Source organism: Heteronotia binoei, chromosome 3 (assembly GCF_032191835.1).
Source record: "Heteronotia binoei isolate CCM8104 ecotype False Entrance Well chromosome 3, APGP_CSIRO_Hbin_v1, whole genome shotgun sequence".
NCBI lineage: Eukaryota > Metazoa > Chordata > Lepidosauria > Squamata > Gekkonidae > Heteronotia > Heteronotia binoei.
The window spans coordinates 172,071,931-172,084,111 of record NC_083225.1 but is presented as its reverse complement, the minus strand read 5'-3'; the positions used below and the strand labels follow the sequence as shown (position 1 = coordinate 172,084,111).

The 12,181-nt window shown below is 42.2% G+C and overlaps 1 protein-coding gene across 2 annotated transcripts in view; it reads left to right on the top strand.

The window, feature by feature from the left end:
- ARHGAP42 (Rho GTPase activating protein 42) overlaps positions 1-12,181 on the top strand; it is a 248,868-nt gene that overhangs the window by 212,023 nt on the left and 24,664 nt on the right. For both annotated transcript variants that reach the window (XM_060234906.1, XM_060234907.1), the window contains exons 11-14: positions 3,435-3,513; positions 4,413-4,452; positions 9,498-9,560; positions 10,526-10,600. In XM_060234906.1, coding sequence (XP_060090889.1) covers positions 3,435-3,513; positions 4,413-4,452; positions 9,498-9,560; positions 10,526-10,600 — 257 coding nt within the window. The remainder of the gene's footprint in view (positions 1-3,434; positions 3,514-4,412; positions 4,453-9,497; positions 9,561-10,525; positions 10,601-12,181) is intronic.

The following is a 12,181-nucleotide window of genomic DNA, read 5'->3' as shown; positions in this document are numbered from 1 at the left end:
TTGTGCTCCAGCCCCTGCCTCCCACGCCGCCACAGATGACTGTAGCACTCTATGAGCATCCTCCAGATGGAGGATGCTCAGAGAGTGCTACAGAGACTGCACGCTGGCCAGAAGCTCCCCCGCCCCTCTCTGATGTTCGGAAACATCAGAGAGGGGCGGGGAAAGCTCCTGGCCAGTGCACAGTCTCAGTATCACTCCCTAAGTGTCCTCCATCCAGAGGACATTCAGAATGTGATACTGAGACTGTGTGCCAGCCAAGCACATACCCCCACCCCTCTCTGATATTCAGAAACATCAGAGGGGGGCAGAGAAAGCTCCTGGCCAGCGTTTCCTGTCTCCCGGCTCCTCCTCCGAAGTCTCCTGGCTCCACCCCTGAATTTTAGTGGTCCACAAAAGAGACATGTAAAATAACTGGGCCATGGAGAAAAAAGTTGGGGAAACCCTGCCCTATATCATTCCACCTGCTCCACTTCTTTCAGCTCCTCCTGCACCCTACCCATGCTTGAAAGTTCTGCATACAAAGGCCCACCTCTGTTTCTGTATCTGTACTGGGCATAGAATTCTTGGGGGGGGGGGGCGCGTCTAGTTCTTAAGATTCAAAATTAGTTTGGAAATACAAACAGAATCTTAGAGATGGAAGGTACCCCACAAATACCTCCCCCCACACACGCCCAATGACACCTGCTCCACGTTCAGAATTTCTGATTTGTGATGAATATCCAAAACCCAGGCAGTATTCTTGGGGATGTATTTTATTTATTTGTTTTGTTTACAAAAATTATCTCTCCCTTTTCTGTCCTTATAAAAACTACCAAAGCAGCTAACGATTTTAAACATTCAAAATATATTTTAGAGCCATTAAAATCACACCCCCTCGCAAGCATACATCTTTAAAACAATGTTTAAAAGAGTTTTAAAAACAGAATTAAAATACATACAAAAGAATTAAAATGTGTATAAAACATAAAACATTGGTTTGGGAGAAGGGATCAGTCAGGGAGTGCCAAGTGGAACAAAAAAAATTTTCATCCTCTGGTGGAAAAGGGGTCAGGTGAATCTGCCTGAGGAGAGAGTTTCAGAGGTTTGGCACCATGACAGAAAAGGCTCTCTCCCTCATTGTCACCTTCCTAATCTCAGAAGGTGGAGGCCCTGAAGGCGAAGATTACTATAATTGTTGGTTGAGTTCATAAGGGATTAGGCAGTCCTTCAGCTGTGTTGGTCCCAAACCAGGGGTGGAATTCTAGCAGGAGATCCTTTGCATATTAGACCACACACCCCTGATGTAGCCAGCCCTCCAAAGCTTACAAAAGAGAGCCTTGTAAGCTCTTGAAGGATTGGCTACATCAGGGGTGCGTGGCCTGATATGCAAAGGAGCTCCTGCTAGAATTCCACCCCTGTCCCAAGCCATATAAGGCTTTGAAGGTCAAGACCAGACACCTTTATTGTGTCTGGAAACAAATCTAAGAATTGTGCCTGAAAACAGATCTTAGCCTGTAGGATTTTTTTGCTCTTTTTTTAAGGCCAGATGTGTTTCAGGATCACAAAGTTGTAGATTGTAGTTGTAGTCCCTGAGGGGTCATCTATTCCAACATCCTACTTGATACAGAACATCTCTAGTATCAAAATCCTCAGAAGAAAATTGCTATGTAGTCTCTGTATAGAAGCTTAAAAAACAAATGCCTACTTTTTCCTAAAGCAGTATATCCCAGTGATAAATGACTTGTATAACTGGAAAATGTCTAAATGACACTTTGTAATTTGAACCCATTATTCCTAGGCTTAGCCTCAGGAGCAGTAGAAAACAAGTTTCTGCTGTCTTGAGTTGCAGCCCTTCAGATATCTGAAGACTGTTATTTCACTTTAATCTTCTTTCATTTAAACTGAACAGACCAAGTTCTTTCAACCTTGCTGCAATATAAACCATCCTTCTTGCCCTCCTAAACCCTCAGTAATTTATCAATGTCCCTTTTAAAAGTGCAGCATCCAAAACTGAACTTGGTTGCCCTGTTGGTTTTCATTGGTGCAGAAATTGGGATACTTTGGATGAAATTTTTCAGAGGGGTGGGGTGTTAGTTCCGTATACAGATGGATAAATGGTGTTCTGAAAAAATTATGAGATCAGAGGTGGGACTTAGTGCAGTGTGAGATCAGTCCAATAACAGACACTTCTGTCCTTAACTAAAATATTTATTAACTAAAAAACCAACATGAATAAATAAAACTCACACTTGGCTTGGTTTTCTGGCCTTGGTAAATTGTAGCAAAACTAGAAGCTGTCTGTGTGTGTAAATCACCGGGCTATGAATCTGCCACAAAGCAAATGATGAAATTGTAGCAAAAGCACAACAGGAAGATCTGAAGTCTCTTATGACTCAGGAGTCTTTCACTTTGGTGCATACCTGTCCAGACAGATTTTTGGATTCCCGTTTAGCAGCCCCCATAGTTGCAGAAGTGAGTTTGAATAAGCGATAGCCCATCCAAACAAATTCTTGCCTTCTGTTTTAAAAACATCTTGTCTGAAAAGGAAATTAATAGGGATTTTTTTTTCCCTTCCACTTTTGTAATTTATTTAAACCCTGGTGTCATTCCATTTAAAGTCTTTTGAGGAGACCTTCTCAGCATGGATCTATCTGACCAAACATACCCATTACAATTTTAATCCACAGTTTGATTGTGGCCAGCGGTTGTTGCATGAGACTGCCTCTGCCTACTTCTGAAGCAGCCTAATGCTACCTTCCCTCCTTGCTCCCTTGATGTCCTTAAACATAGCAAAACAAGCTGCATATGCCCAAAAGGGCTTCCCAAGCATCTCACATAAGTTCAGGAAGCCCTGCTGGCATGAGCAGCTTTTGTTTTAAGGAAGCCTGGGGGAGGATTAGAGGGCAAAAAAAGTTAGTTCTTTTGGCACAAAAGTGAAGGGGGCAAGGCAGGGGTTGATAGTTTCCCCACCACCACCAAAAATCTACCACTTGAGGCCTTTGCTTTACCTCACCTCTTTATAGAGCTTTCACAAGTTGTGGCTCAGTTTGTTCCGCCATTTTGTTTAGCTTGTTCCATTTTTTTTACCCCAGAGGACTTTACTGCTCTCATAGGATGATAACTTTTGTTCAGTGAACTGTTCAGCTGACTGGAAAGCTGGGCTGGATTCCGTGGATTCATTCTTTTACCGATGGTGCTTTCCTCCAGCACAAGGCGACTTCCTCTCAAGTATGAGGGCAGAAGAGCCTCATGTCAAGCAGCAGCACTACTGGTATCAGAACAGGTTATCAGAACGAAGGAAAACACTACTGGTATCAGAGCAGGCTCATGGAATCCAGTCAGCCCAGCCTAAGTCGCTCACACCATCTTATCTCCTTCAAATGTGGACTTTCATCTCCAAATAGTTGTGAAAGGAAAAAAAAAAAATAAGTGGATTTTTGTGTCTCTTCTGACAGACATGGGATCATTACACTTCAGGCTTTTTCTGAATCCAACAGGAAGCTCTGGCTGGAAGCTATGGATGGGAAAGAACCAGTAAGGAAACTTTTAATGTATTTTTCTGGCATCATTGTACACTTTGAAAATGTACAGAGCTTAAATCTGCATTATCAACAATGGGAGACATGAGGGGAAGTAATCACTGGCCAAGTTCCAAAGAGGCATGTATAATGCTCCATAAGACTGCTGGAGAAAAGGCCTGTGTGCTGACCTGTTCCTACTATGCTTTGGAAGATCATTCCCAAGAAGGTCACATGATCCAGCAGAATAGCATTCAGTACATCAGAGAAACTGTAGTGAGGAAGTAAAATCTGCAACATCTCAACATGCATACACATGGCAGCAATTTCGTCCTGCAATAGTGTCTTTGGACCGCAGCCATTATTTATAATTTCTATGAACCTTCTGATGTACAAAGAAGGCTCTAAAATACTTATTTATCCTCCCAAAAATTCTGTGAGGGACTTTGAATGAAGAAAGTATATAGATTTCTGGGTTTTTCATCTCAGAGAGAATACCATGTTGTTTAAGTATATTAGGAGATTGGAGCCTCTTTCACACATGTAGAAGCTAATGCTGTTTAAAAAAGGGAGGGAAACAAGAAGCACAAGTAATTTATAATATAGGAGCAGATTTAGAATGGCAGGAGAGAATTATTTTCTCTTTGCTTAACTGTTAGAACACGTGTGTCTTTGCATGAAACAGATTAACATTAGATCTGACCAAAAAGGAAGTATTTTTTTCACACAATACATGACTGGTTTATATCATTCGTTGCTAAAGGATGTGGTTATGTCCCGATATCTCATGGAAATGTTCTGAAGATAAAATGGGATATTCCTCAGAATGAGCTGGTGAAATAAGATTGAGGTTGAAGTATGACAAATGAGGCCTATCAGTGTGATGCTGTTTTTGTTATTTTTTTTCTTTTTCAGATTTATACTTTGCCAGCTATTATTAGCAAGAAAGAAGAAAGTAAGTTTTTTGGGGAAAACAATAGCTGTATGAAATGTACCTTTGCATTTTGTGTAATGTATATAATAGACATACTGTTTTAATAGCAGGGTTTTCCTCATTTCCTTCCTTCTGTCAAGGGATAAGATCCATCCTAATGCAGTTACCTATAATAAGTAACACTCTTCTTGTTTTAAGTTGCATGCATGTAGGTAGGGTTCCTTAATTTGTTTTTTTTAAAGCAGTTAACTATAGATGAACTGTAATCCTGCATATATTGGTATGTGTTTGTGTGTGTACAGCTATCACAAACTGATATTAAACACAACAGAATTAAGTTATCAAGAGTGAATGCTGGGAACAGTGTATTGTCAGACTGTCTGACTGGGACTAGAGCGACCTAGGATCAAATACCCAATCAGCCATGAAACTCATGTGACTTTATGCCAGTCACTCTCTAACATACTTCACAAGGAGGTTTATTTATTTGTTTGTTTATATCCAGCCTTTCTTCCCAGTAGGGACTCTGCAGCTCACAATCCAAAAAGAAAAAAAATGAAGTACAGGAACACAGAAGAAACAAACAAACAGGAGAAGGGAATGAGGGGAGGCTTCTGAATGTTGAGCAGATAGATCTGTACCTCCATCTCACTCACTCACACACACACACATGCATACAAAAATCTTCCTCCTGGCTATATTCCACAACCCTCGGTCTAGGATCCAATTACAGGTAGTAGTTTCTCTGGAAGAAATGGCAGCTTCTGAGGGTGGAGCTGTAATGGCAACCACATCCGTGTTGAGCATCCTCAATATGTTTAGGGGTATGTTTAGCCCGGAGAGGAGGTGGCTGAAAGGTGATATGATCACCATCTTCAAGTACTTGAAGGGCTGTCTTATAGAGGATGGTGTGGAATTGTTTTCTGTGGCCCCGGAAGGTTGGACCAGAACCAATGGGTTGAAATTAAATCAAAAGAGTTTCCGGCTCAACATTAGGAAGAACGTCCTGACAGAGTGGTTCCTCAGTGAAACAAGCTTCCCCAGGAGGTGGTGGGCTCTCCTTCCTTGGAGGTTTTTCAACAGAGGCTAGATGGCCATCTGATAGCAATGCTGATCCTCTGAATTTAGGAGGAGGTGTTTGTGAATTTCCTGCATTGTGCAGGGGGTTGGACTAGATGACCCTGGAGGTCCCTTCCAACTCTATGATTCATGAGACATCAGTTCCAAATTTCCCAAGTGTTTGAAAAGTTAAAAAAAAAAAACAAATTTCCCAGGCAAGAGTTGGTAACCATAGCTGAAAGCCCCCATAGCTATATCCAGACCTTAAGTACTTGCAACAGGAAAGAGACAAACAGCCTGGATTTGGCAGTCTGACTGCCATCTTCCCACAGTTTCCCCCTCCTAATGTTATGAGGGTAAAATGGAGGAAGGGGACTTGGGAGATCATGTATTCAAACAAACTAAGGTCGCCATATTAAATTTGTAGCAATTGCAAATAGATTACAGTATGTGACTAGTTCATTCCCTGTATAGAACTTGAGTCCGCTCAGTTGAGAAATGGTTATATTAATTGACTGAAAGCTCTTAAATCAGGCTTAGTCTTTCTGAATCTGGAGACCTCAACATTTCTCAGCCTGCAGGCACCTTTGGGATTCTGGCACAGTGTGGTGGGTGCAGTCGCAAAACTGCTGCACAGGAGGTAGAGTCAGCCACAAAATGACTGCTACAGGTTACCTTCAGTCACACAGTGGAGATCAGTGTGCTGTGGTGGCAGCTTGCTGGCAAAGCAACATTGTTAAAATTCTGAATAGCCAATCAAATCTCCAGTGACCACTCAGAATCCTTGTTGGCCAAAGCCCCACTTGGCCCTGCTCACTTTCTGGAAACATTTGATGGTTGCCAGAAAAGATGTTGATGGGTGCTGTGGTGCCCACGCACATCACCATGTTGGTGACCTCTGTGGTTGATAGTTAATCTTTTGTGTGTGAATATTAATACAAATACTGATGGATTATGTAATCTTAGAAAAAAGCATTTTTACACAGGAGGAAATGCCTCCTCTTAGATTATGCTTGCTGTGATGTGTTTTTGACTTTATAGTCCAAAAACGAAGAACCAATACTCGGTTCTTCAGAACGATCGATACATAGCCATAAATTTGAGCAACCAGCATCTCATCGGCTGGAGTACAGCTAAAACTGTTGATGCCGACGTTAATACAGCCAGTTGGCAAAAATGGAGCTGTGGGGATTTTAAAAGAAGCAAAATGAGGAGGTATGCCTAAGTGAAATAAAACCACTAATTAAAGACCATTGCAAGTCCTGTTCCATTTCCTTTAAGTATTTCTAATGGTGTTTGGGAATAGCCAGTTTTGCTTAAGGATGTCATGTACAGTTTAACCTGACATTGTGTCTTTTCCCGGGCGCCTCATCATGATGTAATTCTCACCTCCCAGCATTTTTCTCTTGAATGAGCTGGTGCTAAGTGTTCAGTCTTGCAATCCAGACAGCAATTTTGTCAGAGTGTGCCCTTTGTATTTCTCATGGCACCACCATCATCATCATCTCTCAAAATGGGAATTAACCATGGATATTTTCCAGTCCCTAACAGGACTGAGCTCTAGCAAAACATATTGAGCAGTTCAACCCCACTTAATGGTAACCTCACACTTTGTGCTGCAGTTGGCAGAAATTGAGACTTATCATTGTGAGAAGTTCAACTAGAAATGTGTGGCAAATATATGCCAGAGAGCAATACTCTATAATGGTACCCTCATGTTTGGCCACCATATGTCCCAGGTTTCAAACTTTTATGTGAAATGTGACACCACTGATAGCAACTCTTAAAAGCTAATGTGTTGGCTAATGAAAATATTTTTGAAGTACTGCAAGATGCTGCCTGGTTACCTTCATGCCTGATAGTGCATGTTGGGTATGCATCAGACTGCCTTTGTATGCCTGGATCTGGGGTGTCGAAATTTGTTATGAGGGCCGGATCTGACATAAATGAGACCAAGTTGGGCCAAGCCATGTCAAGCCAGGCCATGTGTGTACCTATTTAAGATTAGGTAGCAGAGATACAAATTTTATAAAGAACACAGACAAACACAAATATATATATTTAAAAACTTAAAACATGCTTAAAATGTTAACACTCATTGGTTTTAAAGATACTTTCTTTGTATTTCTCCCATGTGATCCAGGGAACTGGGCAAAAGAAGCTCTGCCTCTTTTCTTCCTTCCCCAGGGGACCAGGAGGGGGAGGAGCCTTAGCCAATGGAGAAAATAGAGGCTTTGCTCTGTAGCTCCTGTGCAATTGAGCAAGCCTTGCAAAGCAAACTGTTATGCAGAAGGAAGAAAGATATAGGGAGAAGGAAGCAGATGGCAGCCAGTTTCTCGGGGGCCTGATAAGAGCCCTCCAGGGGCCTGATTCGGCCCCCAAACTGAATGTTTGACACCCCTGGCCTAGATTGTCAAACACAAATGAGTTTAGAGACTAGAAAGCAAGAGAATGCTTAAATGCATTGTTTACTGAATCAGCAAGAATTTGCATGAAATGAGTAATTCTCAACATGTCCTTTAGAAGCGTAGCAACTAACAATCATAACAAACCCTTCCAAGTATCCCATTCTTTGGATCTGCAACTCTAGGCAGAGTTTGGATCTGTGACTCTAGGCAGAAACGACTGACATCAGTGGTTTCAGACTGGTGAAAGTCTGATAGGACTGTGTTATTAATGTCCTGAGACCTGCACAGATTGCTAGAAATTGCATGCTTGGTACCATCACATGGGTCCAGTGACAGACTGTTTATTCCGTATGTATTCCTCCTGTATATCAGGTCCTGTGATGTAAGTTAGGTTGATAACAAGCAGTTACTGTTCCATGGTCATCCAGTGAGTGGGGCCTGTACATCCAACATATCTGTGCACAGAAAAGGACAGATAGAGATGGGAGCAGGAACCTGACATCCTTAGCTATTTTTGTTGAATTCAAACAGACCGATTTCTCACGAGTGTTGTTCCGTCCCCAGGCTTCTGTTTCCCCTGGTGCAACCGATTGATTTCCCACCAGTTGTTCTACTGGTGCATTTTGACACACAGCTCCCTCCAGTTCCCTTCATGGCTTTGTGATGCTGTCTTTTAAAGATTAAGAAACCATGAGGGGAATTGGAGGGAGCCACATGTCAAAATGCACTGTGGAACAACTGGTGGGAAATCAGTCAGTTGCACCAGGGGAAACAGAAGCCTGGAAGTGGGGTGATGCTAGTGAGAAATCAGTCACAGATTTTGTCACAGAGTTGCAAAGTGATGCTCGTCAATACTATATTCTCATGAACTTACTAGAAGCTGTTACCACTGCTTCAACATTTTCAGTGATTATACTGATACTTTCCTTGGAATGTATTAAACTTTTGTCGTATCAGCTGCCATAATTTATATTACATTTCCTCCCTACCACATGCAGATCCTGGGGCCAGCTTCTTCTGCAGCCCAATTTAAACTGCACTGCAGGCGAAGCCAAACCAGCCCCAGGGTCAGGCTGGTTTTATTTTACTGGTATTTTTCTTCTCAGGTCTATTGGGCCTGAAGAAATTTGGGATTTCTAAAAAAAAAATCCCAAATCCCCCCCAAAAATTTTTGGGAAATACCGAAAAATTTTCTGGTTTTCCAGTAGACATAAACCAAAAAATATTTGTAAAAAAAAATTGGACACCTTTACTAATCAGGGCTGGCCCTGCTTAGCTTCTGATATCTGACAAGATTGGACTAGCCATGGCCATCTAAGTCAGGGCCCATACATTTCTACAATCACCCTTGAAATTAACATGCAAAAGCAAGCAACTCTCAACTCTTAATATTAGTCGTTCATTACAAATTTGCATCAATCGTCTATTCCCTCTGAGTGAGGTATCTTAAATATTAACCCCTCACAAACTTTGATTGAGAAAATGTTGCCATTATTGGGATAGTTGTGCTTGCAGTGGAATAAGAGACTTTGGCTTTCTGATTTTCTGGATGATGAAACATATTGAGATTCCTACTTGTCATTTTTCCTCTTTTGACAGTGTTCCTCAATGAAGCTGGTTTTAACTTTGTTAGAAAATGCATTCATGCTGTGGAAACGAGAGGTATGTATTGAAGTGCTAGCTGGTATAAATGCATTAGATACAGGCTTGTTTTAAATGTGAATTGAATTGTGCACAAAAATATGCCCATGCGGTATTGCATGTTTCTCTCATCTTGCTTAAATTGGGTTGCCTTGCCTGTGTGTGCAGTATGAACATGCAAGAACAGCACACACCGGGCATGAATCCCTGTATGTGCTGGCAAGACGAACCCATTTAGACAAGATGCCAAACATGTGGAATGCCACATGAGCTACCTTTCTCATTCATGCCCAGTGATACCATTATGCTCAGGCATGTTTTTTAGCTAATGAGAATTCGTCAGAGAGTTGGAGTTGGCTCTGTCTCCCGCAAGTACACTCACAATGGCAAACGATGTTGAAGATAAAAACTCCATACCTGAGTATACTTGTGCAAATAATCTACTGAGTTGAATAGAAGGTAGAGAGAATAGTGGTGAATCCACTGTATGAAATACTCAGCTTCAAATCCAATATCATAATGAAGCAATGAATGCACAACAGTATGGCTTACTGCCATGAAAATGTAAAGCTGTGCCATTGTTAACATTGTTACTTGGTATTTTTGCTGTTAGTTTTTGGAGGCCATTAATTCGTAGGGTTGCCATAAGTTAGAAATGACTTGACAACACATAACAGACATTATTTTTGCTTAACTGGGCTGTTAATCCAGCATTTATTTTCCACTGGGTTCTTGCTTTGCTCAGAAGCAAGATCCCTTTAGTGTGGTAAGTCCTTGGTAAGTCCATTTTGAACTGTAGCCTTAATGGGACAGCAAGTTATGAATTCAACAAAAGCAAGGGAAATTCTTGAATTTTGCACTGAAAAAGATTGCTGCCGTGAGAGAGAAATGTGCAAGTGTTTTGTATAAAATAGATTTGTAAACCATTGACACAGAGTCCTTCAGAACAAAATCTCACTGTGTTACTTTCTGTTTTGCCGTTGCAGGGATCACAATCTTGGGGTTGTACAGAATAGGTGGTGTGAATTCCAAAGTTCAGAAGTTGATGAATACCGTATTTTGTAAGTTTGGTTGGGGGTTGGGCATTGCAACTTTATAATAATTTGCAGACAGCCTACCTTAAACCTTTGTGTTAAATTCTTTTGCGTATACAATTGTGTGAAAAGAACAAGGCAGGTGACTGAGATGCCTTCTCAGCAACTGATTTTTAATAAAGTCTGGCTTTCTACTGATTGAGAACTGAAAGGCCAGCAGTGAGACATCAGTACATAATGAACTGTGTAGTGTTGGCTGTGCTTTCAGGACTTGTTCTGGTGCAAGCAGAGATGCTGGCAAAGTATGCTTAACCCTTCCCCCCCTTCTGTTCACAGAAGCTGATGCTTTGGAAGAGCAGTTCGATTACTAAGGCTAGCAGGCCACTCTCTGGCACCCCCAGGGGCTTTGATGGCACAATACAAGAAGTTTCGTTTACTGATGTCTCACTGGGGCAAAAACCCAGATCTGACCTCAGCACATCAGCCAACAGTCTCAAAACTCAGTGATAGTACTATAGAGTTCCTAGTGCATCAGCTGATATCACATCCAGGTGACAACAGCATGTAGGGTGATGTCACATCTACCCCTTGCTGATTCTCTTGCCAGCTCTGAAAGAGAGACCAGGCAGGGGTGTCCATCACAGAAAGAGTTCCTGCCCAAAGCATCCCTATCCTTACAAGCCTCAGCTGCTTGCTCCAGTGTGTAAGTGGAGAGTTTAGATGCATAAGAGATTAACCCAGCCGAAGCCATCATCCCACATAAGGGAAAGAAAGGGGTCAAGCCTAGTGTGATAAGCATGCATTATATCAAATCAGACCATTGGCACACTTGTTTATTCTGACCAGCAGTGGGGGTTGGACTAGATGACCCTGGAGGTCCCTTCCAACTCTATGATTCCAGGGGTCTCAGGCAGAGGAAGGTCTTTCTGAATGCCTGTTATTTAAGATTCTTTACCTAGAAGGTGTAAGAGCCCCATGGCACAGAGTGGTAAAGCTGCAGTACTGCAGTCAAACTCTGCTCATGACCTGAGTTCGATCCCAGCGGAAGCTGGTTCAGGTAGCTGGCTCAAGGTTGACTCAGCCTTCCATCCTTCCGAGGTCGGTAAAATGGGTACCCAGCTTGCTGGGGGGAAAGCGTCAATGACTGGGGAAGGCAATGGCAAACCACCCTGTAAAAAAGTCTGCCATGAAAATGTGATGCGACGTCACCCCAGAGTCAGAAACAACTGGTGCTTGCACAGGGGACTACCGTTACCTTCTTCTTTTTTTAACTAGAAGGTGACAGTGATTGAACCTGAGTCCTTCTGCCTCAAAGAAAGGTGGACTGCCTGCCACAGAGCCTCCTTGCCTTTTGATTGCATCTGTGGTGGTGTAGGAGATAAATCATAGAGTTGGAAGAGACCTACAGGGTCATCTAGTCCAATCCTCCTCACAGTGCATGAAACTCACAAATACTTCCCCCTGACACACACATACCCAATGACACATGCTCCACACCCAGATGATGGCAAAAACAAACAAAAAACCCTCCAGGATCCCTGGCCAAACTGACTTGGAGAAAAATTGCGGCCTGACCCCAAAGTGGCAAACAGCATTTTCTTGGCTGTG